This window comes from Haliotis rubra, unplaced genomic scaffold (assembly GCF_003918875.1).
Source record: "Haliotis rubra isolate DU_JTF1 unplaced genomic scaffold, ASM391887v1 Scf713, whole genome shotgun sequence".
Taxonomy (NCBI): domain Eukaryota; kingdom Metazoa; phylum Mollusca; class Gastropoda; order Lepetellida; family Haliotidae; genus Haliotis; species Haliotis rubra.
In genome coordinates this window covers 182,225-210,113 of record NW_025767428.1, presented here as the reverse complement: position 1 = coordinate 210,113, position 27,889 = coordinate 182,225, and the positions used below count along the sequence as shown (strand labels likewise).

Sequence of the window (27,889 nt, the reverse complement as noted above, 5' to 3'; positions counted from 1 at the left end):
AGTTAACATAGCTACATTCTTTGTACACTCTTTGTAATAAATTATTCCAGCTCTTGCAGTATTTAAGTAAACGTACGTTGTGTCTAAGGGATCGTTACGCAATGAACCAGTAAGAATGATGGCACGTGTGATTTTTATAAACATCCTCATCAATTGTATTTGTTTTTGTTGCAGCTGTGTGGCCGAGGGGCACGACACCCGTGCCGTCATGCACGGCAGTCTCTTCTACATCCTGGACGCCGTCATGCCGTTCCTCCATGTAAGTATAACATTCATCTCATGTACAGCTTATTGTGTGCTAAACTCCTCATGAAATCAAACGAACTGTCTTCGGGAGACGGCTTGAAATTCTGTGACAATGCTTTGCAGACTATTGTGACATATCATGACATCGAACATTTTTCATTTTCACCCACCCTTGCGTGTTCCAGATCTTCTACACAGTGTTCTACCTCCCGGACAAAGACGTGTACCCTAATGAGGTGTTCACCACAGAGAGCCTTGCTAACGCCCTCACTGTGAGTATATGCACCCAGTCATGGGTAGTTTTTAATTTTCTCTTAACATTAAATTTTAAGGCGGGAAAATAATTCAGTTGTATGACAAGCAGATTAACGACGTCATCTACATCTAACGCCGTGTGTTCTCAGGCTCTGTGCGACGTCCTCGGTTCCCACATCACCTGCCCGCATCAGATGAAGAACATGGTCACCTGCGTCACCACCATCGTATCCGTGTCCAACAGCTCAAAGACGGTAGGCTTTAATGATGCATTGAAGGAAATGTCCTCATTGGCGGAAAACGGCTACCGCCGAAAATGCTCCAATGAAACAGTTTATCACGGTTGATAATGTTCTGGGCCTGAGCTCCTTTTTGTCACAGATGGTCATGTTGCGGTTATATGTTGGTGCAGGTGTTGGTGAATGTGCTGGAGAAGCTGACAGGCGAGATGAGGTTCGAGAACAACACTAGTGCAGTACGAAGGGTACGTGTGATGGTCGACAGAATAATGAACAGAAGGCTTGTAATTACAACGTTGACAGGTCCCGCTACACCCCGGGTTCACAACGAACAGCATACAAAACGAAGCAATTCCACCTACTGTATGTTAGACATACAGCACATGTTTATAAACATTCTGAAATCTGTAATATGATGTTAATGATAGTTGATCAGCTATCAGTCATTACAAAAATCCTATAGCTGTTACTGAATCAATGTTTAAGGGTAACATGGAGTACTATGCTTCCGAGTTGGAGCTGAACGCCAAGTTCCATACGTTTACAAAGAACTGCAGCGTCGTGCACAGCGGCCACAACACCGTCAGTGCACAGCTCAAGTACAAGAAAAACAAGAGGGGTAAGTACTCTAACGCTCGTCACGCCACCAAGAAACAGTTTAACAAGGATACATGGATATGGAAAAGTGAATGGGAAAATTCGTTAAACAATGCTCTACAAATCAAAAGTATAATGCAGAATTATAATGCATTATAGTTATTGCATACTTTGTATACGCCATCTGTAATTTTGTACTGTGAGGTAACAGCATATTCCCTCCTACAGAGTACACGATAGTTGGCGACAACGAAGAACTTCCACTGGGCGAAGAGTTCCAGCATCTGGTGAAGTGCTTTGTAAACAGCGGGGAGAAGAAAATAGCCAAGCGTTACGCCCCTGCCTTCAAACTGATAGAACAATTATCGTGAGTATATTTAACGTGGAATATTTATTCAATTAAATTCATTCATGCTAAATAGTTTAAGTAATGGTAAAATCTGCTGTAAAACTAAGTACAGTCCACAGTGTACAGCTAAAGGGTCGAGTGTGTTATACCATCATATGTTATGTTATGAGGCCCAACTGTCTGATTCAGGATCTCGGCTATCCGAGCCAAGCAGGCCAACCCGAATGTCCCAACCCACTGGGAACTAGACGTCCGGTGCCTCCAGCTTCTCCGAGCAATCATCCACAACGAAGAGCGGAAGCTCCCTGATGACTGGGACATCCGGACCAGCGAAGCCAAGATCAAGAAGTATTTACAATATTTTAGTATTCCTGGTACTTTTCTGTGACAATGCGTTGCTTAAAGAAGCTTAGCTACTTCAAATCTAGAAACATTGTCTTAATAATGCGACATGATGTATTCTATCTGTCCTCCCAACTCATGATGTTCGGGGATCAGTCTTCATGTACAGGTCGTGATATAGCTAGAACATACCAAACACTGTCCAATTAACAAGAAGACAATCTGCTGTTTGTATTCCACATAATAAGATGTTATTATTTTCCCCGCGCGCTCTAGGCAGCTGAACCACATACGGGACCTGCAGATCGTCATCAACCAACAGGATGTGATTGTGAAGGTGCTACCTCACCTCGCCAGGAGAAACGACGAGATTGCTCGAGAGGTCCTCGCCTTCATATGCATCATGCTCTTCAACGCCAACAGAGACGTGCAGGTGTGTACATATTGCACTACAGCGGCATACATACATCTACATTGTTCCTCTGCCAGACTGCTGAAATGATCAAGGATCTCTTATGTACAGAACTTGTGATGACGTAATTTACGCAATAGTTGTCAGCAATTGATATTTTCTGCTGGTTCTTTTTGTTACATTCGTTCCATGACTTGTCTGACCGCGAACGCAACACAACTTCAATGGCAGTTGTAAAACTGTGCTTTTCTAACTTTACAGTAATGAGAGTTCGCCAAGGGGCGCAAGTAATGACGAACTGTCACTGACTGGGTTTGCGCAAACGCCACGCAAGTTATAACGTCAATACACAACACTTTCCTTTGTCCCCAAACCCTTTACCATACGTGGGTCAGTTGCATAACTGGGTTTATGTGGTTCCAAATTGCCCGTTTTAACCATTAACGCCAGACTAAAATGCACCATATAAATGTATCAGAACGTGCCCTTGGCCTGGGACTCGTACTGACATAGATTGAGTATAACGCCTACAGAGATTCTGACTTTGACATCGACTTGAAATATTATTTCCGTGAGGACACCCACTGTGGCACCAGGAGAACCTTTGACGTTTCCGTTTTGTATGGGATTGTATGTATTGTAGAAATCGATGTTGGAATACTTCCTGTCAACCCGCGAGGAGGTGTTCTTCATGGCCGTGAGGGACCGGATGCAGATCTCTACCAACTCTATCAAGGAGAAGTGAGTTGTCTGCCCTTGTTTGTTCTAACATTTGGGGCACCGTCACACAATAATGGCCATCTTACAGTCCTGTATTTAACAGTGTGGTATTAATAAGAGTGGAAGTGTCTTTTGTAATAACCAAGGCTGTGGAAGGGTTGGTTGAAGGTCAGAAATACCTTGATGGAACATGTAGACATTCAGGAAAGGCAATGTTTGTCCATAGTGATGGAAGCAAGGGTAGAATGTCGGTCAACTGGTTTGTGTTCTCTCTGCCCAACTATTGGTGACATGGGAGGACCTTACATGAAACATACCAGGAGTGGGCAGCCGTACCCAATTACTAAAACCCATTGTCGTCCCTTGTCCTTATTCTAAGATGTAAGCCAAAGTAAACGACGATCGATTATTGTTCGAAGATGATTCACAATTCTTGCTCGTTTGCGTTGCTGAATAGTATTCACTTTAGGTTTCAAAACGTTCATGGGTGAAAGAAAAATACATTCCAATGTGTGAGTTACACTGAAAGAAGTAGACTAATGCTTAGTCTCTGAATATATATATAATTTTGATAGTAACAAACAACACCATCTAAATTGAAAAGGAGCCCCAGGGAGACCAGAGATTCAGAACATGAGGAAATCTAGACTTACTTTATTTAGGGCTTTAGCACTGCAGAGAGAGCCTGGCAGTGGGGACAATGTGGTTCAGGGACTGTGAGACAGACTATGAAAGACGGTGCGATCGTATTCATTCACCAATTAAAACATACAATGAAAGTTGGAACTGGAAGCAGTTTGTGAGTTCCTGTTTGCTGCCAGGTCATCAAACTCCCCCAAACTCCCCAATGAGTCCTGATAGGTTCACAACTTTTAAAATCATGTGTAATTATTATTATCGTCACTTAATACTTATCCACTTATTGATCAATGGAACTTTTCACTTGCATATTGATTAGTCCAACACCGGTACCCCAAAACTATGATCGACTTTCCAGACCTCCCTCCCCCTATTTGATAGCAACCCCCCTCCGCAGCCTCTTGCGACCCCTAATTGTCGTGGGTGAAGGCACTGTCAGAATGACGTCGTGTTTCTCTTCTTTAGATATTTGTTGCTGAAAAAGAGTCGACGGAAAGGAGCAGGGTAATTTGTTTGGCATGTAGTCGTTTGTGACACTGTTGGCGACGGTGTGAGGTTAGGCTTGTAGTGTTGTAGTAACTAACTCATCAACGACACTGGAAACTACGTCAGAACAACGTCGGCATTCATGTTTGCATGTTCAGTTGAATATACTGCATGGGATGTACTTTGTGGACGTACTCGCACACAAGGTGTCCACCCGTTACGTGTTGCCCCTTTACTTCAATGTAGTCATATCATACCTTGTTTGTAGAACGCCGACATTAAGGCTCGGTGCGGCGGAAAAAATGAGTTTGTGTGGTTGTCTCCCTTACTGGTGCCAGGATGCACTGGTTCGGGTCACGAATTTCAAATTCGTCCTGATCATGATTCTTATTTTGTCAGTAACGTGTCTCGCGTCTTCATCAAGCAGAAGTCGCCTAGTAAATACGTCGTTTGGGGCTCCTCCAATAATAAGGCTGATACTGTGTGGAATGCATGGTGCACTGTTCAAACACTGTACTGTTCGGTTTCTTGGTTTGTCAAAATTCAAAAGAAAACGGAACTCCATATTTAAAAACAACAACATTTATCCCCTCTCCTTCTCTAGATGTATTTTGCTGAATGTATTTTTCATGGCACTTTATTATTGCAATGCCATATACTTCGCGGAGTAGCACTGGTATGGTTTATTTCACGGTTCTTTATTGTGGTTGCGTGCACTGTAGGTTTGTAAGATCTCAGTTTTCATTTTCAGTTAGTTAGTTAGGCTTTCTGCACGGTATTGAAATTTACGGTACAGAGTTTGGTAACCTTATCTGACAAACGTGGTATACAACAACCAACTTGATATATAACGTGGAAACACCGGTGTATATCAGGTAGTATGCACATCACTTTGACAAATCGTTTTAGTTATTTGCTTTGTCAGATATGGTACAAAAAGTTATTTGACATCCATGCGTTTGTGTGAAAAATCTAGAGTAGATGTCCTAGACCCAACCAAGTAACCTTAGCCCTTAATGAATTAGAACTTTAGGTTAGAAAAGACTCAACACAATAATGATTACATTTTGGATGAATGTCCAAATGAAAGCCTAGAAGCTAATCTCTTTAACTCTTAATAATAATTATATATATATATGGGGTGGGGTAGCCAGACGGTTAAAGCGTTCGCCCGTCACGCCGAACACCCGGGTTCGACTGCCCACATGGGTACAATGTGTTAAGCACATTTCTGGTGTCCCCTGCCGTGAGATTGCTGGAATATTGCTAAAAGCGGCGTAAAACCAACTCACTCACTCACCTAATATATGGGCTTATTGCGAAGATATTCATTTTTCCCTTTGCATTTTCAGAAAGATCTTATGTGTATTTATACGTTTTTAGCATAAGCGGTTAACACTTACCGTTCTTTAAGCAGATGAAGTAAAAACATGTATACTCCGGTCAACTCCGAGGCAACATTAGATCATACCTCGTTCACCATGTGAGCGTAACATAGATCCAAATGTGTACTGGACCTACAGGACAAGCACGTACTTCTAGTAACATGTGCAGTGATATATTTTCAGTGTTTGTGTTGTTCCTAGTATTTTCTTCTGCATCCACCGGATTATTCCTCTTTCCCAGCACCACTGTAGACATGTGTTTCAATTGATCATATTTTTATTCCGTTTCAGCTGTATTTTCTTCTGACAAATGCTCGTTTTAGACATCACCTTGTACAAATTCAAGTGCATTCGCCTGAAACTATATGCTCAACCATTTCATTTTCTGCTAAGATTTAGTTTTTTTTGCATACTTTGCTTTAGAAAACCACCCTTTTGTCCACCCTTTGTATATCCAATTGGACCGTGTATATAATGCCTTGGCTGTGTTTCCAGGCGGTCACTGCTAGCTCAACACGAGAGTCGAGTGAAGGAAGCACTCAGCAATATGACCAACTACAACACTTCCCTCACAGTTGGACGAAAGGCTTTGCAGGTACACTACGTCTAACACTCAGATACCTTGTATCGTTGACTTAAAATACATTATTTAACTATTGGGGGCGGTGGGGTAGCCTAATGGTTAAAGCGTGGGCTCGTCACGCCGAAGACCCGGGTTCGAATCCCCACATGGGTACAATGTGTGAAGCCCATTTCTGGTGTCCCCCGCCGTGATGTTGCTGGAAAACTGCTAAAAGCGGCGTAAATCCAAACTCAGTCAGTCAGTCTTTAACTATTGTGTTCAACTTTAGACAGGATTCGAAGCATTCGTAAAAGATCTCACTAGTCTCATTTACAGAAATGGATGTATCATAAAGAATTCTAATTCAGTGTGATGAAGTAGCAATGCTTTACGGTGCATTTACTTATATTACATGTCCCAGATCATGATCGGAAACCCCATCTGGAAATCAAACCATTGGCTCAGCTTCTATCTCACTACCAAGTAAGGGCGGTGGGGTAGCCTAATGGTTAAAGCGTCCGCTCGTCACGCTGAAGACCCTCGTTCGATTCCCCACATGGGTAGTATTGGGTACTTTGTGTGAAGCTCATTTCTGGTGTCCCCCGCCCGTGATTTGCTGGAATATTGCTAAAAGCGGCCCAAAACCATGCTCACTCACTACCAAGAGAAGGAGACGTCATAGACAATTTGGGGCAATTTGGGGTTCTTTTTCAGCTTTGGACGAGAGGAAAGGAATTTGACAAGGAAAATTTATATACTATCTAGCCATTGTGTATTTCAACCTAACCTTTGTTATCATTCATTTTCAGCAAATCCAGCTCCATGAACAGAAGATGCGCATGGAGACACTGAGCGGCTGGGTAAGACCGTATGTCCGTTAGAGGGCGCGCTTATAGAGGCTAGAAGGTTAGGTTTACGAATACATTCACTAAGAGGTCACTGACACCCCAGTTGATTAAGTCTATATGGGATTAGTACATGTGCTCTCTTGTCACTTGGATTTCACTGAACGTAGAATTGTCGTAGATAGAACTTTGTACCCAGAACATCATATCACCATTCTAGTTTATGAAACACCTAGCAGTAGAAGAGCACATATGTATCTACTGAATTTGTATGTTAGAATTGCACTTTGACTTTGCTCAAATGTTGCTTTTTGTGTGTAACCTAATACCTTCTGGAAAAAATCACTATCTAACACGAGCACTGCTTAGTTTTCAATTGTTTGTAGGTCACGAAGTCTAACAGTGTTCAGCGTTGCACTTGTAGTAAAACGTCATCTTTCAGAACAATCACCATTGATTCCAGTGTAGATGAACTCTTAAAATCAACATCAGACCGTGCTTACTTTCGCTTGTCCCATCTTGACATCAGTTTACATCAATTTTCATCATCGTGCCAAACACTGTATCCGTTACAGCGCAAAATGTCTGCTGTCGCACACTGCACACGTAACTATCTGTCGCAAAACACATCCGCTGCCATTGTTCTTCAGAACGCAAAATCACTGCTGTTTTATGTCATCGACTGTGAACTCATCACTTTCCTCGCGCCTCTTGTCTCTATATTCCATGTACCCTTGTGTGCTCTCTCTTCATCCACTGACTGCTTTGTCCAGTTGCATCCGTCATGTACGATATCTATCTTCACTTTGGGTAATCTTCTTCTCTTTCGTGTGTTCGTCTTGTGGATAGCGTGTCAGAGTAGGTGTCCTGTATCATTACGTGTCGTGAGAAACTATACGGGGCACTGCTCAGCATCAACACCTGTTTTCATGCCTGGGTAGACAACCAGGTTCGACCTCTATGAGGGTTTGGGTCAGAATAGACCTAGCTTGCGTAAGAGCAGACTTAAATGGAGATCGGAACTTTGGTTGTTAACGTGCCATCGTACCCGAGCAGCATGGATCGATGCCTGTGCCTTCGGTCACAGGTTTGTCTGGTCCAAAATTGCTTGCTGTAGCTGGAATACTGCTGACTGCGGCATAAACTTCATTTATGCACCCACTCACCAGCTGGGAAGCTCTCTCAGCTTACTTGGATGGTGTTGGTCGACTCTGGCTTTGGTTTGTCTGGTCAAGGCTTAGTGCGGGTGTCTATAATGTAGCTGTAATTATGCTGACTGGCGAGAAACACGTCACCCCAATGAATCACATAATCTCTGATAACTAACACCACTTGCCTCGTTTTAAAGCGAGCTTTGTGTCGAGCTGTCGAACCCCCGGACGACGGTCGACTTAAGCGAAAAAGAACATGGCGACGTAAAAGTAGTGAGAAGGAAAAACCTAAATCCAAACCCGGAAGTGAGCTCCTAAATGGCATCCCGAAGGACAACGAAGCCCTGATGAGTGACCACTCTGACATTGAGCTCGCTGATGTCAAGGTCGAGGTAAGCACGTGCATTGCCTGTGCATGTGCACGCCCTGAGCCTAAGGTGTGAATGCCTGACAGAAGAATGCAATGAATTTTGCCTGCATAATCCGGAAATAGATGTGCATGATATCACATGGTTTTCATGCATTTCGCTCAATACTCGGCATGCTTTGAGAAGCGGTATGTTTATCATTAATCAAATCAATGCTGAAAGGATGCTATGCGCTTTTAACATCGCATTTCATACTTGTATCGTCTTGTATCGAACTTGTTTTGTTCCTTGTTTATGAAGTGATGTATTTTGTTTCCTTGTTTATAAAGTGATGTATTGTGTGCACTCAGTGCATTGTGGATGTCACACAGAACCACGTCTTGTGAACTCTGGGTTCTGGATTTGCTGTTTCTTTGTTTCGGTTCTGCTACAACAAAGGGTCACTGCATGTTGCGTTTACTTTGTCTGTGTGGTGTACCGAACTCTTCTACAGTAAGAAAAAGTGTTTTGTGGAACCTTTCGTCAAAATATGCATGGATGGCGTCACAACATCTTTCTTCACAAATATGATATACCACATACACCTTTTAGTGGAAGCATTTCTTAAAAGCATGTACGGATATAGGACCACTTGGGGGGTTTCATATTAAAAACAGAAATGCCATCATGAAAGTAAAGCCTATAAAAATGTTAATTCTGTGGTATGGTAGACCGGAACACATATTCCAAGAATGTGCCAGCATATTTGATTATTTTGTGTGATCGGTTCCACCAAGAAACCTTAGGGTTTTCAGATCGTGACCTTGAAAATTATGTGTCATACTCTAACAGCGTGGATCGTTATTCTTCATATCCTTCACTGGTTGAATGGTCCAAATTCGATTTGTACGGACAGCGATCATACAGGTTGAATATAGAGGAGTGTGGAGTTCAAAAAAGATTCTTAGCAGCTGTAAACTAGATCTTCATACGAACTACCTTATAGAAGGAAGTGTAAAATTATCGACGAGTCATTTTATTGCGTTTCTGGTTCTATGATGGCCACACAAAGAAAGAACTGGTCTTCTCATTCATGCTTCATTTGTCATGGACAAGTAATTTAACAATAAAGCAACGAGCCCAGTGAAAAGATGCGGGTGTTGCATTTGCGATCATGCTCAGCTGCGATATGAAAGTCTTCCCTGAAAACGTTTTGTCTGCTAAATGTATCCCAACTTGACATGACATCTGCTTGGTGCGCGCATAAAGCATGGTGGTCGGCGGAATGCGGATACATGGAGCCCAAGCAAGTACAATTGTATATGTATTGTGTAGATGCTTGAACAGGGAGATACTTGCTGGGACAAGCTTCATATGCATGGCACATATATTGGACAGTTTACATTTCAGCGATTATTCTTTTAATCTTATCTTTGTTGATTCATTGTTATATAGAACTACTAACTTATTGTTTTGAGGGTACTCACCACAGCATGTATATAACACTAATACACTCAGGACCGAATTAATCATTTTGTTTTACTTTTTTTAAATTACTATAATTATTTTTGCAAAAACTATACCACAAATCGTAAATTATAGAAAAGTAATTTGTGAGACCTGGCGCTTATTTAAGGTTTCGAAAAATCCGAAAAAAATGTTTTCAGAAGATGGGCCTTTAGCCGTTCTCAACAGATGCGTGTTATCTTTGGTTGTGTAACGAACCTTTAAAGAAGAGACTTCCAGCTTACGTTAATGATTCCAAAATAGATTTGATACTGCTGAAACAAATATCTGCTAATGATATAGTCACAATTGTACAACTTGCTTTTAGCAGAGATTTAGTATGAATGTGGAAAGGGTTTTGTCGCTTCTAATTGCATTGTGCAAGGTTCAAACATTCAGTAATTTGATGTTACATGCATCGATTATACATCAAACACACCTATCAAAGATCCACATGATTCGATGCTTTATAGCAATACGTACATGTTAACACGGAAGTGTGTTCGGTTGAATATAGAGCGGAGAAAGCAGGCCTGAGGAGGAGCTGGTTGCTGCTATGGATGAAGGAGTTCGGGAGATCCTGGAGTACAAGGATGAGGGCTACATTGAGCTGGTCCTGAAGGTGCTGGCCCGCATATGTGATGGGCAGAACACTGGCCTACAGGTGTGTACAGGTATAGAGGGGAGGGGGACAGTGACGTCATGATGCGATGCAGGTGGGAGAACAGTTGTACAGTTGACATCAGGCTGAAGTTCAGATGATGTCAGGAGGGAGGATGTGTTCATGTGGAAACATGACGTTACAATGGGCAGGACGGTGTTCACCATGATCATTATCCACCTGACGAATGGGCAAGAACTAGTCCAGAAACGTTGTGTAAAATAAATCAAGAAGTTGTTATCCATAAGATTTCTCTTGTATTAGTCACAGACAAATTGTGTCATTTGGTTGGGGAGGGGTTTGGGGTGGGTGCAAACAGGTCGTTTGTGAGGTTGGGGGTGTGGGAGCACATGCTCATTTCGTCTCGACTGACATGTTCGGGAATACACCGACGGTGGTAACCAGTTCTTGCCGTGACGTTCGTTTAGGAGGAGACTGTTGTTTGGGCAGTCGTCCTCAATTACTATCGAATTCTGATTTCAAAAACCCCTTCTCAAACATTTCCATATGTTGCGTTTACCCTTCAACAGAACTACCTTCGAGAGCAGCCGGACAACGTTAAGTCCTTCAACATCGTCGGCGAGACGACCCAGTTCCTCAACGTCGTCTACACCACCATCAACAACAAGACCATCGACCTGGTCATACAGCTCTTCAGCTCTCTCAACGAGTTCTGTTCGGTGAGATTTAGATACACATTTGGAGATATGTTTAATGTAACAGTATAGAACGTGCTTTTCTTGTCCCAAATGTATTCCCAATGTCGTTTTAAAAACACCTTTTGAATGTGATTATCAAAGGATATGGGTTGTCACTAATTTGGCATTTTCTTTATTCAGGGCAATCAGGAGAACCGCAGCGTCATCTACGACAAAAAAGTCATCGACTACATCAACTTCATCCTCAGGGCCGGTGAAATCGCGGACTGCCCGATAGAAAAGGTAAGATAATGGTCAAGGAGACACTCCACAGTCACGTAAGCGATAGAATCAAACCTCATCCCTGTGGAACTTTGAATGTGTGTTTTTCAACGATTCCGAAAGGTCGCCGAATTTGTTTTAAAGAACGATGACAAAAGTTTGTTTTATTTTAAGCTATTTATTCCTGACTATAGAAGAATTAAAATAGCATGAAAAATATTAGAGGAATTGACCGTCCCAGTGTGTTATGCAGGCTATCACTGTCACAATACAACCATATCGGACTTTGATTGCAGGTGATAGAGCTGCAGCAGACCATCGCCTCCCTCATCATCTCGCTCATAGAGGAGAACGGCCCTGGAGCATCGCAGGTGGCAAAGGTAAGGAAACAAATGACGATCTTCGTTGAAATAATAAGTCGTAAACAAAATGTGTGGCATGTTGTAAAATACGCTCTATTTGAATGAATGCTTGTTTGTACTACAAACTTCATTACCTTTATTGAACCAGTATGTGCTGATATAATATCCTTAATGATTTGTTATGTTACCAGGAAGTGAAGGATGCACTTGACAAGGAAGCCGCATACAGATGCATGACGGTCTGTTATGAAATGCACCAATCAGAGAAGCCCAAGCTGGAGGGACTGGTTCGTCTCAACGAAAATGGCAGCTACCTTCAGTCAGCTAAGTCCATCGCAGCCTTTGGTGGAAGTCTGCTTCAGGGCGTTGTGGTATGTCATTATTCTACTACCTTATGACATCAGTGATTGTTTTATATCCTGATACCGAGCACTAGACAGGGTAACACTTAGTACCATCATTAAACCTCATTTGAGAAAACGCTTCCGATGATCTAAGACGCATTAACCATTGTATCACGGAGCGGTGTACGCATGCACGCACGCACGCACGCACGCACGCACAGTGGTTACAAGGACGAATATACTCAAGTTTCTTTGTTTCATTGTTACAGAAAGGAAAGAAGAGGAACGCTCTTCGTGAGATTGTGATGGAAGTCGGCTTCAGCTTCTACATGATCCTCGCCCGCATGATAGACATCGACAGCCATCTAGCTGACAGTAAGTTGGATACAGAACTTCGGCCTCACTCTATCAATCACTTTGTAGTCTAATCTGTGTTCGGGCGGTGGGGTAACCTAGAGGTTAAAGCGTTGGCTCGTCACGCCGAAGACCCGGGTTCGAATCCCCACATGGGTACAATGTGTGAAGCCCATTTCTGGTGTCCCCCGCCGTGATGTTGCTGGAATATTGCTAAAAGCGGCGTAAAACCAAACTCAGTCAGTCAGTCTAATCTGTGTTCAGTAAGGTTAGGGCAGTGATATAACTTCGAATGTGTTGACTGAACTAACCTTCTGATTCACATTCATTCATCAAGGTAATTACAAATTCCCTATGTCTTTCAGCCCTCAATCTCAGCCCTGAAAACCAACGAGCGTTTGACTACTATAAGAAAAACTCGCTCTCCATTGAGATAGTCAAGGACGATGTCCTCCAGAAGGTCAACTTCAGGGTCAAGAACAAGGTATGTGATTATTCTGGAAGTATACTGACATCAGATGAAGACGCATTTTATCTGAAATTAGGCTGTCCTATTACAACCTACAGTGGCTGTTATGTATCGTCCACAACCTGAGCCAGTATTCAATTTATCATGTCAGTTTAAGGGGCGGTGGGGTAGCATAGTAGTTAAGGGGTTCGATCGTCACACCGAAGACCCGGGTTCGATTCTCCACATGGACACAATGTGTTAAGCCCATTTCTTCTGCTCTAGGAGCTTCCGTATTCTAAGAGATTAAGACATCTATATGTGGCTACAGTGCTGTTGTAACCTGCCTTTGTTTACAGAGTGTGCTCAGAGAAGAGGTGAAGGAGAAACTGAAATGGAATGTGGACAGGTCGTCGCCTAGCAACAAGATCCGGGACCTTATGAACTGGACCCGTGATATCATGGGTGATATCTCCTATCAAAGGAAGATTTTGAACAACCCAATAGCGAAGATGTTCACGAAGGGCTGGTTAGTACAATACTGTGACATCATTCTGTTGCACATAAGGCAAGATAAATGTTAAAAATAGTCAGTTCAGGAACAGCTGTGTCATCACAGACCTCATGAATTACATCCAATGAAATGCATACAAGACTATTAATGATTCTTCTATTACAACACCTAGACATTTACCATGGGCATGTATCGGTTACTTGCTTTCCTCTCTGAAGACCGGCTCCGTGGTGTAGTGGTTAGAGCGTCCGCGGGAGAGCGGAAGGTCGCGGGTTCGATCCCGGGCCGCGTCATACCAAAGGACTTTAAAATATGGTACTTGTTGGTCCCTGTCTGGCGCTCGGCATTTATGGGTGCAACAAGTACTAATCGGCTCGGAGTCAGTATAATGTGTCTAAGTGGGGTATTCATGCTTCACTGCGGCATGGTATGTCGGTGAGCTAGCACTATACTTATGTTTGGGCTAGTACAAGCAGTCACACATACACACGCATGCACGTCGTCGTATGAGCGAAATATTCACAAGTACGACGTTAAACCCCATTTCACCTCACCTCTGAATACACGTGATACAAGCATTTGACGATTCCATCCAAAACATAGTGACGGAACATAATCAAACTTTACGGTGGATATCTCCACAGACATCGGTATGTGTGGACAGTTGCACAGGGGCGTGTCTCGTTTAGAAGCAGCGTTAGAAAGACATATATAGGTGTATAGACCCAACCCTATTACTATATAAAGAGTTTTGTATCTGTCTTTCTAATCGAGACACGCCCCTGTGAACAATCATGCATCTGCCAGGTCTGTTTCGTCAGGTCACATTTGATACCGTTTTTCCATCTTCATCAGGTTGCTGTGGAACTATGGTGCTATCATTCTGAGCATCGCCATCAACATCCTCATGTTGGTCACGTGGAATGCCAAGTCGTCTATGGAGGATTGTGGGAAAATCCTGAATGACAATCCTGAGAACGCTACAACACTCTGTCCTGGAATCTACGAGTAGGTGACCAATGCACCCATATGACTTGGTAACATAGGCCGGTGCTTAGTTTATTTGGGTTTTATTCATACATACGTTCGTGAGGGAAAAGGAGTTTATATCTTATACACCTATCTCATCACACCATATAAAGGCTAGTGATAAGAAGAACTTTGTTCAGGGAAACGAATTCGGGTTTTCAGCATTTCGAGAAAGCCCTTTTCACAACCACATATAAACAGTGCAAGGGTACGAACAGTGTTCTGTTACTATTGTATGGCAAGTAATACAGGCTTATACAGCTGCATTCTAGATAAACACTAACGTCAGGGTAAACATACGAAAACGTCTATGCAAGCGTCTCACGTATTCAACATGTCCTGTTTCAGTCCCAAGCCTCGCATTGAAGGTATACGAGAGGACCAGTACCAGATAACGTTATGGACGCTAGGGGGCGTCCACAACCTGTGTTCCTTGTTTGTTCTCATCAGCTACTTCCTGTCTAACCATCCTCGATTACCCCGCACATCCGACATCAAGTCATACTTCAGGTAAGATAGTTGTTTCTCAGATACCGACCTCAATTGCGTGCAGCGGATGCATAGATAGATAGATATTCTTTATTTCCTCCATAGTTTGAAGATTACAATATGTATATTATACAGTCAAATTATTTTTCCTTATCCTGGCTCATGCTATTTTGCTTGTCCTCTTCTCCTTGCGAACGTTAGTGGAACAGTTGAATCCCCTTTTGAAGCTCCCTTCCAAAAAGCAGACGTAAAATCACTACTCACCAAGAGTTATGCCCCTTCCTCAGTTTTGGCGGGAAACTGCGCCACCCGTCACCCAGCTCCTCACTCTCTCCTGCTTCGCCCTAGTACATGATACAACACAAATGCACATGAAGTAATTTATACTGGGTCGTAAAGTGAAATACAACAGTTATAAATATTTTTCCATTTAGGTACAGAATTTGAGACATAACATTTGCCCACACATCATTGTTTAGCTGGTCCTTTATATCTTCCGGTATTCCGCGAAGTAGAAATTTTAGAAATTCATCATCACCGTAGGTCCATAATTTTACGAACATATTAACATCAAGTAAGTCCCACATTTATTCAAATAAGACATTTCTTTCAGCAATATTAATCTTACAAGTCATAAAGACCTGCTTTAAAATATCGTTCGCCACAGTAGCACACTCACATTCCTTCGACTGAATGGGGACAGAACCCAGTTTAATAAGAAAACCAATACCTTTATAGTACCTTGGTCTGTCAAGCGCCAGTTGCCATAGTCGATTTACACCGTCCGATTTTATTGACTGATACCGTATCAATGACAGCCTTGAATGAATGGCATATTCTGCTGCCTTTCTATCACATTGTAAGACCTTTTCCCGTACCACTCTTGACCATTTCCTTTTACATAAAAATTTAGAACATACTACATATTGTTTAATTTCTTCCTGGATACCATATTTAGCTGATAATTCCAACATATGAAATGTAGGAAATTTCATATCTCGTTTATTGTCATATTGCAAGATTCTATGTAAAAACAGCTGTTTGAAAGAAAACGTAATACTGCTGTTACATAATCTGCCGGGGCGGTGGGGTAGCCTAGTGGTTAAAGCGTTCGCTCGTCACGGCGAAAACCCGGGTTCGATTCCCCACATGGGTACAATGTGTAAAGCCCATTTCTGGTGTCCCCGCCGTGATATTGCTGGAATACTGCTAAAAGCGGTGTAAAACAAAACTCACATTATCTGCCAACTAGCAACAGAGAACGTTGATCTATATAACCTTGTATATAAGCTTGAATGAACCTCAGTAACCCATGCTTGTCGTAAGGGGCGACTAACGGGATCGGAAGTTTGGGCTCGATGGTTTGGTTGACACATGTCATCGATTCCCAGCGCAGACCGTTGCTCATGCTGTTGATCACTGGATTGTCTGTTCCAGACTCGATTATTTACAGACTGACGCCATATAGCTGGAATATTGCTGAGTGCGGCGTAAAACTAAACTCACTATGCAAGGATTAAGGCTCATTTACTATTTATGAGTTAACTGTGTCACAACTCCACCTCGGAACAGCCTCATATTATATATCACTTCGCCTAATTATATGTTTTCCTAGTGAGAAAGGGACCGCCTCCGTGGTGTAGTGGTTAGAGCGTCCGCTCGGAGAGTGGAAGGTCGTGGGTTCGATCCCCGATTGCATCATACCAAAAGGCGTTAAAATATGGTACTTGTTGGTCCCTGCCTGGCGCTCTGCATTAATGGGTACAACAAGGACTGGTCGGCTCGGAGTCAGTATAATGTGTCTGAGTGGGGTATTCATGCTTCACTGCGGCATGGTATCTCAGCGGGCTAGCACTATAAAACAAGCGTAAGTCTGGGCTAGTACAAGCAGCCGCACATACACATACACGCATGCACGTCGTCATGTGAGCGAAATATTCTCAAGCACGACGTTAAACCCAATTTCACCTCACCTCACCTAGTGAGAAAGGGGAGGGGGTGTAACAATGGGTTTGATTGAAACATATTTTATTCACTTAAGAAACGGATTGGGCACAAGTTATCTAACTTAAGTATGCCCTCTCCACATAGTTACAAGTGTATATTACAAAAAAGTTCAACAATGGGTAGTATCTCCTCTCATGTGCAATATTCACCCTGTTAAGTGTATTACATGTTGTTTAATGGGTGTTCACAGGAAGCTTTGTGGGAATCAGGGACAAGAAGAGGAGGAGGATTCCAAGAAGGACGACAAGGTTTCCAAACTGGATATCAACTTCTTCAGCTTCACCACATTCTACTACCTGGTACGTCATGATCACGGCCACTGTTCAGCATTACGACCGTCACATGGTCTGCTGATGTTATGAGTCAGCGTTCTCGCCCTGTTGTCACAGATCAAATCATTTTACCGGGTTTTGTAGTTCAACTACGCCATCCTTATATAGACGTCCCTAAGTCAGATGCAGCTGCCAATATGGATGTTTCTAAATGTATCGAAACAAATTTAACCCCATTGCCTGGAGTAATACATGTATTCCCTGCCCGCGACCACCTGGCGTCATTGTCTGTAATTCATGAAATACGGATTTCAGTGAACGTGTCGCTTACATATAATTTTTTGGGCCCTTCATGTGAAAGAGGTATGAGTGTGTGGGGTGTCCGATTGTAACAGACAATGTTCTGCTTTCTGTTGCAGCTGTTTCTGGGTATGTCAATAGCAGGGACCCTGTTCCACGGCTATTTCTTTGCATTCCACCTTCTCAACATCGTCAACAACAATCAGCTTCTCAGCGGCGTCATAAAGGCTGTCACAGTCAATGGTAAGGCTCATCAGTGACTTCCGCACATGTTATAGAGTCATGCTCTTGATTACACACGTTCCATCATATTGGATCACCCCCTTATTACAATACAAACCAAATCCAAGATTCTGTCTTTAAATCCGCATTGCAATTGATAAGAACAGAGACAAGTATCCCAAGATTTAGAAACGACTTCGTGAATGTTAAAAAGGAAATTCCAGTGTAGGTTGGAACATGGAACCGGCTTACATTAAGAAATTGGTGGACCAACCGATTTTAGGATAATAAGGAACTTTAATGCTGAAATGCTTCGTGAAAAGTGTGATATGTTCCTCATTTCACAACTGACCAAATGTAAATCGATATCCAGTGACATCAACATGTTACAGCAGTTTTATGCAGTGTTATACCCATGTCGTAGTATACTACTCGTATATCGTTATCATACACTGCTACAGGTATGTCGTTGTCTTATACTACAGGTATGTCATTGCTGTGGGTGGCTGTACTCGGATTCATCCTCATCTACATCTACTCGCTCATCGGCTTCGCCCTCCTCCGATCCTACTTCTCCCCGGACGAATATCTGTACTGTTCTACGCTCTGGGAGTGCACGGTGACAGTCATCCGATACGGTCTCATAGGGGATATGTTTGAGGTGAGTACACTGTTCTAGCCTCTAGGACAAGTCCGATCCTATAGATAAAGACCTATTTGCCAGATGTACGCATTTGATAATTCTGTAGCTGTAAAACTAGGTAGTTAATGTTTGCTTTGTCAAATGGACTTTGACAATCGTATGACATTATATACACGTTTTCTGACTTTCAAAAACCATGTAGACCAACGCAATCCACAACCACCATCATGATATACCAGTAGGATTAGTGTGTATAATGCCATGATATAAACACAATATGTACATGAGCTTTTGGAGATGGTCAAGGACCTCTTGGCCAACAAATATTTTAGATTTCACATTTCACATAAACTATTGTAGTTGAGCTATGAGCTATTGTTCGTGAATTATTGTCGCTGACCTTCGACACATTGCCTATTTAGGAAATCAAGCAGAATCCCATGGGAAGCTCCTTCACTCGCTTCTGGCCCCTGGTCATCTACCATGTCTCCTTCTTCATCTTCATCACCACCATTGGTCTCAACATAATCTTCGGTATCATCGTCGACACCTTCTCAGAGCTCAGAGATCTCAAGGTACGTTTCAGATAATATAGAGGCGATGGGGTAGCCTAATTGTTTAAGCGTTGGCTCGTCACGCCGAAGACCCGGGTTCGAATCCCATCGGTACAATGTGTGAAGCCCATTTCTGGTGTCCCCCGCCGTGATGTTGCTGGAATATTGCCAAAAGCGGCGTAAAACCAAACTCAGTCAGATGATATATTTGTAACAGCCAATATGTATATGGCATGTTATACGCAAGCAAATACCCGAGAAAATCGGTGTAAATACTAGACTGTGCAACCAAAGCTAATCGGAAATGGATCGGGTGATCGGCCTCGCTGACTTTGTGCATGCATTTCAACAATAGGTGCATATGCTCATGATCACTGGGCTGTTTTGTTGTTTAACCAGCATCTGCTTACACATTTACGACACTTAGCTGTGCTTCCCACATTACATAGACACAATGTGAAAGTGTTCCGTGATGTCATTCACAGTACCTTCTGGTTTCAGTGGCGAGCAGAGTCGGACATGAAAGACACGTGTTTCATCTGCAGCAGGAACAGCTACGATTTTGAACATCACGGACGGGTACGCATTGCCTTGTTGGCTCGCCTGTCCTAGAACAAACATACCCAAACAGACTGTTTGCTTTATAACAGTATGTCCTCAAACATGGATCATACCTGGATACCTATTCAGGAATTACCTGAAATTTTTCAAGACAAAGTAATGGTACACTTACAGAATACCGGATACGGCAACCTTATTGTTTAATGTCACGTCACCCGAACCCGAACCCGAACCCGAACCCGAACCCTAAACCTTACCCTAACCCTAAACCTTGCCCTAACCCTAACCCAAACCCTTACCCTTAACCTTGCCCTAACCCTTACCATAACCCTAGGGTTAGGAAGGTATCCGGTATTCTGTAATCTTACCCAAAATAGTGATTCATCATATTTGTAAGGCATAAAATTCTCATCGAACCCACAATTTGTCCACTAAAATCTCTTCTGTCATAAGGCGATCTATCATTTAATCCCTAAGTTGAGTGACATTTTGTGACATTATCCAGAACCATTTTGTATGTTTACAATTCCCAGTGCTGACATATCAATTTTTGCAGGGTTCCGACTACCACGTCCGCTATGAACACAACATGTGGGCGTACATCTATTTCATCATCCACCTGGACGACATCAAGGCCAGCGACTACACCACCCTCGAACTCTACGTCAGCAAACTGGTCAGTGATTAATTCAAAGCCATATATAAACTCATCAAATGTTCACGTCATACCTTTGCATGGTACACATTCTCAATAAACAGTATGCGTCTCCAACATGTAGGGATTCCTTCCTTCAGCAATGTCGATAATCTATTCACACATTTGCTGTTTTCAGGCTTCCAGGGAGAGCTACGATTTCTTCCCACTGAACCGTGCTCTGTGTCTGACCTCCGTGGACATTGATCCCACGGAGTCTAAGATCGATGACCTCCTACACCAAGTCAACTGTATCTCCAAGAAACAGAAGGAAGATGTGTAAGTAATACCAGTGCGTGGATATGTGCGCTATATAAATACCCTATAATAATAATAAAGAAATGATAATAATAAGTCAGGACTAGTGTAAACAGGAAGGGAGTCAAGTGGTTAACTACTGACTCCTCACCGCGCAGGACTAGTAGAAATCATACAAAAAGTTCTGATTTCTGACATGGATTTTATGGACCTTACCATACGTGTTAACAATTGCACAGTTTGCACACTCACTGTAATTCATAGACATTATTGATACGTGTTCATATATCTTTGTATATTGTGCATATCATCCACTTGATGCAGATTCAGACTTAAGCATTTTGGAATGTTTTCTAAACTGAATATTGTTACCTGTTCACAGGACGCTGAACGAAAACGTAAGGTTGAAAAGCTGAAACAGAAGAGATGGCAAGAAAAACACCGTAGATATATTTTCGGTGGAGACTTCGACAATGAAAGAGAACCTTTGATCCCGCCATCCCGAGCGATCAGCGAGGACAGGTTGTCAAGGGAGCCAAGTGTCTTGAGAGACGATAGGAGAAGTGAGGTCAAACGGCCCCAGAAGTCCAAACGCGGGGATGGTCGTGGAGCCAAATATCTGGCTCCTCCTGAAGATTACTCCACGCCGAAGCCTAAGAAACCATACATCAGCTCAGCCAGAGAAGAACAGGATGACGTCGAAGGTCTAATATCAGAATCTGAGGAGTCTCATTCTGGCAGTGACACGTTTCAGCGAGAAGGTTCCTATGACATCCTAGATGAGGATATTCCCGTGAGAGATATGGCTCAACTGCCTCCACCACCACCACCTCTCCCGCCTCCTACCACCTCCCAAGTAATATCTGGTCCCCTCACGCCACATGCACTCCCCCCTCCGCCTCTCTCGGCGTCTCGCAGAGTTCCGCCCGATGATGATGATGATGCAGATGAATCTGGAGAGGGTCCTGACAGAACGACAAGGCTTTGAGGTTCTTGGGAGTGGAACTTTCGGATTATCATGATACAGTTGGTTACATCACGTGCAGCTTTCGTTATGGTAGGAGGCAATTTAATGTTTGAATGTTAAGAAAGAGGTGTATTGAATGAATCAGGACAGGTTTGCAATGACAAGATTTGAGTTGTACATGAATATGTTTGTCGTCAACTCGGGATCAATGTTATTGTGAACAGCCATATACCGGTAACGTATCCATTTGTTTTAACGGATACAGATGCAGTCACGTGAGCTGATCCAGGAGGATACTCCAGAATGTGATGATAGTGGTACCGGAAGTGAGCTGATATGTAGTCACGCATCAAGGATACTCAAGCTTCGGAGTATCGTCTGTTCTGTGACTGGATATGCAATCGTTTACCATCTGTTCAAGACCGACACGCGAGGCTTGTAATCCTAACTTGTTGACACAGTTCCTTCTTGGATCACAATTGAGGTGACAATATACAGAGCCATTTCAAGGATACTCAAACGTCATCCCAGTGTGTGGACACTTCCACGCGCCGACGAGGAGAACGACTGTGCCTTGCTCTTCTGAACATGTGCCCTATGAAGGACTATTACATGTTATCCGTGGCCCCGAGAGACCAGGGTTGTCTCTGATCTCCATTAGTTGTCATCAACAAGGAAGCTATGCATTTATGACGCGCGAAGGGAGATAACTGAACGTGGTGCACGTTCAAAGTTGACCAGCTATAAACATGTGGACCCATACGGTCCTGACTTCAAAGCCTGTGCCGTACAACGTTTGTGCTAGAGTAACAGATATTTGTTATTTGTTAATTAGTTTACAAGTGTTTATTTTCATGTCTTCCTTTCTAGACTAATATGCACCTTGTGAATCAACCGTTAGTAGTGCAAAGTCAATGCATCTGTATTGGGTACTGAGAACAATCTCATAACCCTGTCGTCATCAGGAATACGTGTTGACACCTTCACTGTACATATACCGTACTTCTCCTCGCGGAAGTATTCACGGCTATCGTATTGGCACCCTTCAACGTACTCATTGTTATCAGTGCTTCCATATCAGGGTCACGTGGGCAAAGCAATCGCAGCATTGAGGTGTCGGTCAACCCGTGGTCAAACACGGATGTCTCCCCCAATCCCCAGTAAATGACAAGTCGCTAATGTTTCCGTTTCTTGCTACTGTTCAAGTCGATGTCAACGCGTGTTAGAATCAGACTATGATGCACGATCGGCTACCGCAATAGGACATAACTGTTTCCAATAATCAACATCACAATATTTTACACACAAATTTTTAAATCCATTATTTTTTCTATTTGATAATTTTATAAATGTACCTATTTTTAAACAAAGTACTTCTTGTACGAAATGGTATATATTTGATTAGTAGCTGACAAAATCTATGGATGTTGTGGGTTATATTTTATGTATTCATTGTTGAAATGATGATTGCTCCTTAGTCTCGGTCACAAAATTAGCATGCAGGATAATGAAGCCATTAATTCATACAGTTCCACCGTTTTGACACATAACTCGTGTCAACGGCAACATCAAAAGGATGCTATTTAGAATAGAAATAGTTGCTACATCTTATAGCCATACTGTAGCCTTTAAGCTGGAGCCTAGGTGATCGGGCGGTTTGACTTCACTAACGGGTTTAGGGGTTTCATTGTACGACAGTGTAAATAACCCTATGTGATATTTTAGTGGTTATACCCTAGGTCCCGCCATACTTGAAGACAATTATGTTATGGGAATGAGCCGGTGGCCTTTTATGTTTGGATGTTGAGTATATTTTAGTTGAGATTCTTTTATATCTCGTTGTCATTTTATGTACAATATGACAGAGTGCCGACGTTATGATGCAATTGTTGTTGTAATGTTCATGATTGTTTTTGTACATAATATTTTATCATTTTCCTACCTACTGCAAAGCATTATGGTGGTGTTGCCATAGTAACCCATCGAAACGCACACATTGGCGCCTTCAACTACTTGATCTATGATGCCAGAGAGTAACTTCTGGAACCGGACGCCATGCTCTGGAGGTTGTCCCCAAATACAATTTAGCCCCACTCAAAGTAAAAACTATGGAACGGGAAAGTTGAACATGTCATACTTATATCGTAGAATACATATCGAAATTATTAGTTATTTGATGTTTTCTTTTATTCAGAGCTTTGAGGAGCTTCCATTAGACGCTCCGAAATTGGGGATTCGCGCCCCAATAGTTCATTGTGTAAAGTTCATTCTTGACGTCCGGCTATCATATCGCGATAGTTCATTACGTTCACATGCCATATTCACGTAAGTACCGCGTTCATTGGGTTTGTTTGGTAGTATTGATGGTAATCTAAAAAGAAATAACTGTCATGGAGAATTTAACATAAGAGACAACATCCAGAGCAGGTGGCGTGTGAAACAGAACTCACTTGGCTATCACGTATAACAAAAGTGTGTATAAACCTTACAGGACCTGGTTACTTGGCCGTTCCCAGTCCGAGAGTAGTTATAGGTGTTTGTTAGAGGTAGGTTCTAATTGTTAATACTGACTTGAGCTGCTGAAAGAATCAGCATCCCTGCCAACCTTTGTATATATGAATTAGTCTCGTACATCTGATGTTGTTTTCCGAGATTTTATCAAGCATATAAACAAATAAAAATGCAAATAAACAGACATTTTATACCATGCCTGGGAGCGTTGTTGTGTTGTGTTGAAGTATGTGTTGTGTTACCTTCACGCAGAAGGCGGCTGTGTCACGACATGGAGTCATCGTTAAGGACGGCGCAGGTCAATCCGACAACTGACATTTACTGCAGCGAATATGATCATATTCCTAGTAAATATACAAATGTCATAAATGACTGTTTCAGGTCACACCACACATCTCACTACTTTAATATGCTCCTTTAGGTATGTCAATACACGTCTCATTACAAAGGATATCCTTGTGGTTACATCAGACAACGGATATCCTGCCGGTTACACACATCGCGAACAATGCACATCCTTGTGGTCACACATCTAAACACAGGATTCCCCTGTGATTATACAACTTTCAAGCAAGGGATATCACATATTATTGGATATTTATATAGCGCACATATCCACGCACTAGTGCATGCTCAAGCCGCTGGTATTTTTTCCCCACGATCATTGGATGTCAATCTCAAGTCCCAGAGGAGCATGTAACTCTTGCTGCCACTAGGCGCACCGAGTTATTGCGGCTTTCCCATCCTTACAAGGTACCCATTCACAGCTGGGTGGACTAGGACACATAGTCACAGTACTTTGTCCACGTTTACTGCACGTTGCTGTACCCACAACTATGTGTTTGCACGTATTCATGTGGCCACCATCTGGTCATATACCAACGGATTCGTGGGTTCTTTTAAGTGCACAGAGTTGTGACAACACTGAAAGAGTCTGCACACAAAGTTGACTTCAAGGTTTTTACACCCGGTCACAGTGGGCTCGATCCTGGCACCTCATGCCCGCTGGATCACTAGCCTGGCGCCTTAGCTAGCTCGTTCACCACGCCCCCCTTCACATCAGAGGATGTCCTTGTGGTTGAACACGGATCAGTACTTGATTCGACACATCGTAGCTTTCGAACACTTCGTAAACAGTTAAAGCAATGGAAAAATTGGTGACCTAGTAAATAAGTATGACGGAAACATAACAATGCTCAACGAGGACTGCCTTGTCCCATGCCCTTAATACTGGGGATATACAGAAATAACCTACGACTGCTTAAAAGGGAAGTGTACACGAATAAATCACGTTTATTCTTACGCGAAACAAAGTGGATTTTTTATTAGTTAATATCAGTATTTGAAACATACTCATTTTTCTTACTATGGAAGTATAACCGTCAATATAAGTGCTGAAATGTTTTGCCAGTATGAGGCCGAGCTAAACAGGCCAGAGTTACCGCCCCTTAACTATGCCGTAATTGGTGCCCCTTGATTTTTACTGGTCTCCTGCCTTTTTCCAAAGCAAAACTTGATATGAAAGAGGAACGCGTTTTGTATCCTATTTATTACCCACCTTCTAAAAATGAAAATATCGTTAAAGGTCACATGCAACGTAAAACACAACTTTGCAGATTCTGATACCTTTCGGTATGGACTTACCGAAACAAATCGTCAAAAATGCAAATTCAACTTATAAAGTTGAAAAATAACGCGATGAAAAAAACCGCGCGAAATCGGAGTTCAAACGTTTCACTAATTTCCCCAGACTTTTCTGGGGAAAACGGGTTTCAACAGCTGGGTTGCGCTCATAACACGTGCGCAGTGAAATAGGTTCGCGCAACTTGGAAGTGGGTTGTCCGCTGAATACTCGGTGAAGGCTTTGGTGTGAGCTTTTTCTAATGTTTTGTTGATACCTCACAGGCGCGAGCTTTTTATATGTTATGACAGTAAATTAACTGTTTATATAATTTCACCACACACGTTCTTCTTACCGAGTCACTTTCTCAGTTCGAAATTTGCTTTCCTATATAGAACCGCACAACGCTGATTAATACATCATATTGGTGATTGGAATGTCAACCGATTCACTCCAGGAAAATGTATGCTGCCTAGAGGCAAAGTACTTCCTTTAACTAGTCAAGAAAATAAACAAATGAAGAAGGAATCAAGTCGTAATCAAACTTTAATTATTTTCAATTGAGGATTTGGTTTCAAATGCAATAATGTAATTCATCAAAACACTTGTAAGTTTACGCCATATTTGTTTACACCCACGATAGACCTAGTAGACGTATTTGTTAACTTATCTATATTGTTTTATTTTCGTTTTCATGTACAGAAACTTGAGTATTAAAGTATTTAAAACCTATGCTTGTAATCACACTAAAAGTAAATTTTATTTTATTTAATTTCATTGAAGTGTTCTAGTTTCACATGCTCTCAGAAGGTGTGAATGAAACTAATGAATGGAATGAGTGATGGAAGTAGTACCGGTAATGTCAAAGTTCACGTATTAGCCAATCAAATCACTCGAAGGTGTTATGACACATATGTGTCATAAAACTTTGTTATGAAACCCCTTTACGAACTACCAGGTGGGTAATAAGCATCGATAGAACGCAAAAAATAAAGTAGTTACTTCTGATGTCTGTACGGTTTTGGTTATAAAGCTACTCGACAAAGACTTTTCATGATGAAAATGTGCAAGACAAAAAGGTTAGTTTTCGTGTACACTTGCTCTTTTAAGAAACACAGTTCGCTCTATCCCATGTATAGTGTAATAAAGTGCACTTTTCCCTGAACTATTTTGTTAAGGCACCCAGACGCAAGCGTTCTCGTACGGAATCTATTTCAATGAGAAGGGGAACATTCCAGGGGAACTCCTTTAGTCCTTTGCCTTTTTTTTCACGTTTTTATTTCTCAGTACATGTTTACATGACATTATAATTATGAATAGATATTCACATATACAAGATATACATAAATAGGTAGTATTTACAGGCTTGGCATAGCGCCTTAGTCGGTGTTACATTGACCATTCTTTCTTTGCAGATATTACGTATAGATAAGTGGGCATTATAACTACATAATACATAAGTAGGCATCGGTACATAATATTGTTTCGTATTGTATATGAATTACAACTTGTGTATGTTTGGCTACCTCTGGTAACATGCAAGGTATAAGTCATTTAACATTACCCATTATTTCTCAACAGATGTTAACCTGTACATAAGTGTACAAAGTACAGTGTCTGAAAACGTCTACTGCATGTTTGACTGTTTCTAATCACCTGCAAGTAAAACCACATTCTCTTCCCACAGAGGTTACTTGTCATATCTTCCTGACAGGAGTAACCTCTGAGGGGAGAGAATGGGCAAACCATTGTAACATTAAAGTGTACTCTTTAAGGTTTACAATTAAATATTAAGCTACAAGTCTAAAAATAGCGTGTGGAAAGAGGACCAAAATGTAACAAATTTGGACTGATTGTTGTTTGTAAAGGCAATGAATTTACATGGTTGAAAGTAACTTAATATTTCTTTATGGATGCTTTTAAAATTAGGTTTTTTCCCTTTTCTGCTCATATTGTAAATATTTTGTTTCACCATGAGACAAATGGCATTAAGTGGATTATTATTTCTCCCCTTAAAACCAAAAAAAATATTTTCTGGTGTTAAATCAATGTATCCTTCAGCCAACCTTTCTAACCA

At 42.0% G+C, this 27,889-nt stretch overlaps 1 protein-coding gene across 10 annotated transcripts in view; it reads left to right on the top strand.

Moving 5' to 3' along the window:
- Nucleotides 1-22,108, top strand: part of LOC124259212 (inositol 1,4,5-trisphosphate receptor type 3-like) — a 177,526-nt gene extending 155,418 nt beyond the window's left edge. For 7 of the 10 annotated variants that reach the window (XM_046693310.1, XM_046693317.1, XM_046693315.1 and 4 more), the window contains 31 exons: nucleotides 175-259; nucleotides 432-518; nucleotides 651-755; nucleotides 914-985; nucleotides 1,227-1,359; nucleotides 1,566-1,704; nucleotides 1,876-2,034; nucleotides 2,305-2,461; nucleotides 3,084-3,181; nucleotides 4,265-4,303; nucleotides 6,166-6,265; nucleotides 7,042-7,092; nucleotides 8,426-8,620; nucleotides 10,599-10,745; nucleotides 11,273-11,422; nucleotides 11,582-11,683; nucleotides 11,959-12,042; nucleotides 12,216-12,395; nucleotides 12,638-12,743; nucleotides 13,088-13,206; nucleotides 13,530-13,699; nucleotides 14,540-14,692; nucleotides 15,062-15,223; nucleotides 17,400-17,508; nucleotides 17,901-18,024; nucleotides 18,489-18,664; nucleotides 19,069-19,221; nucleotides 19,702-19,779; nucleotides 20,318-20,437; nucleotides 20,595-20,732; nucleotides 21,096-22,108. In XM_046693310.1, the coding sequence (XP_046549266.1) occupies nucleotides 175-259; nucleotides 432-518; nucleotides 651-755; nucleotides 914-985; nucleotides 1,227-1,359; nucleotides 1,566-1,704; nucleotides 1,876-2,034; nucleotides 2,305-2,461; nucleotides 3,084-3,181; nucleotides 4,265-4,303; nucleotides 6,166-6,265; nucleotides 7,042-7,092; nucleotides 8,426-8,620; nucleotides 10,599-10,745; nucleotides 11,273-11,422; nucleotides 11,582-11,683; nucleotides 11,959-12,042; nucleotides 12,216-12,395; nucleotides 12,638-12,743; nucleotides 13,088-13,206; nucleotides 13,530-13,699; nucleotides 14,540-14,692; nucleotides 15,062-15,223; nucleotides 17,400-17,508; nucleotides 17,901-18,024; nucleotides 18,489-18,664; nucleotides 19,069-19,221; nucleotides 19,702-19,779; nucleotides 20,318-20,437; nucleotides 20,595-20,732; nucleotides 21,096-21,701 (4,297 nt within the window). In that variant the 3' untranslated portion in view covers nucleotides 21,702-22,108. The remainder of the gene's footprint in view (nucleotides 1-174; nucleotides 260-431; nucleotides 519-650; nucleotides 756-913; nucleotides 986-1,226; nucleotides 1,360-1,565; nucleotides 1,705-1,875; nucleotides 2,035-2,304; nucleotides 2,462-3,083; nucleotides 3,182-4,264; nucleotides 4,304-6,165; nucleotides 6,266-7,041; nucleotides 7,093-8,425; nucleotides 8,621-10,598; nucleotides 10,746-11,272; nucleotides 11,423-11,581; nucleotides 11,684-11,958; nucleotides 12,043-12,215; nucleotides 12,396-12,637; nucleotides 12,744-13,087; nucleotides 13,207-13,529; nucleotides 13,700-14,539; nucleotides 14,693-15,061; nucleotides 15,224-17,399; nucleotides 17,509-17,900; nucleotides 18,025-18,488; nucleotides 18,665-19,068; nucleotides 19,222-19,701; nucleotides 19,780-20,317; nucleotides 20,438-20,594; nucleotides 20,733-21,095) is intronic. The other 3 variants (XM_046693312.1, XM_046693319.1, XM_046693318.1) reach the window with 1 other exon arrangement.
- The last annotated feature ends 5,781 nt before the right edge of the window (nucleotides 22,109-27,889 follow it).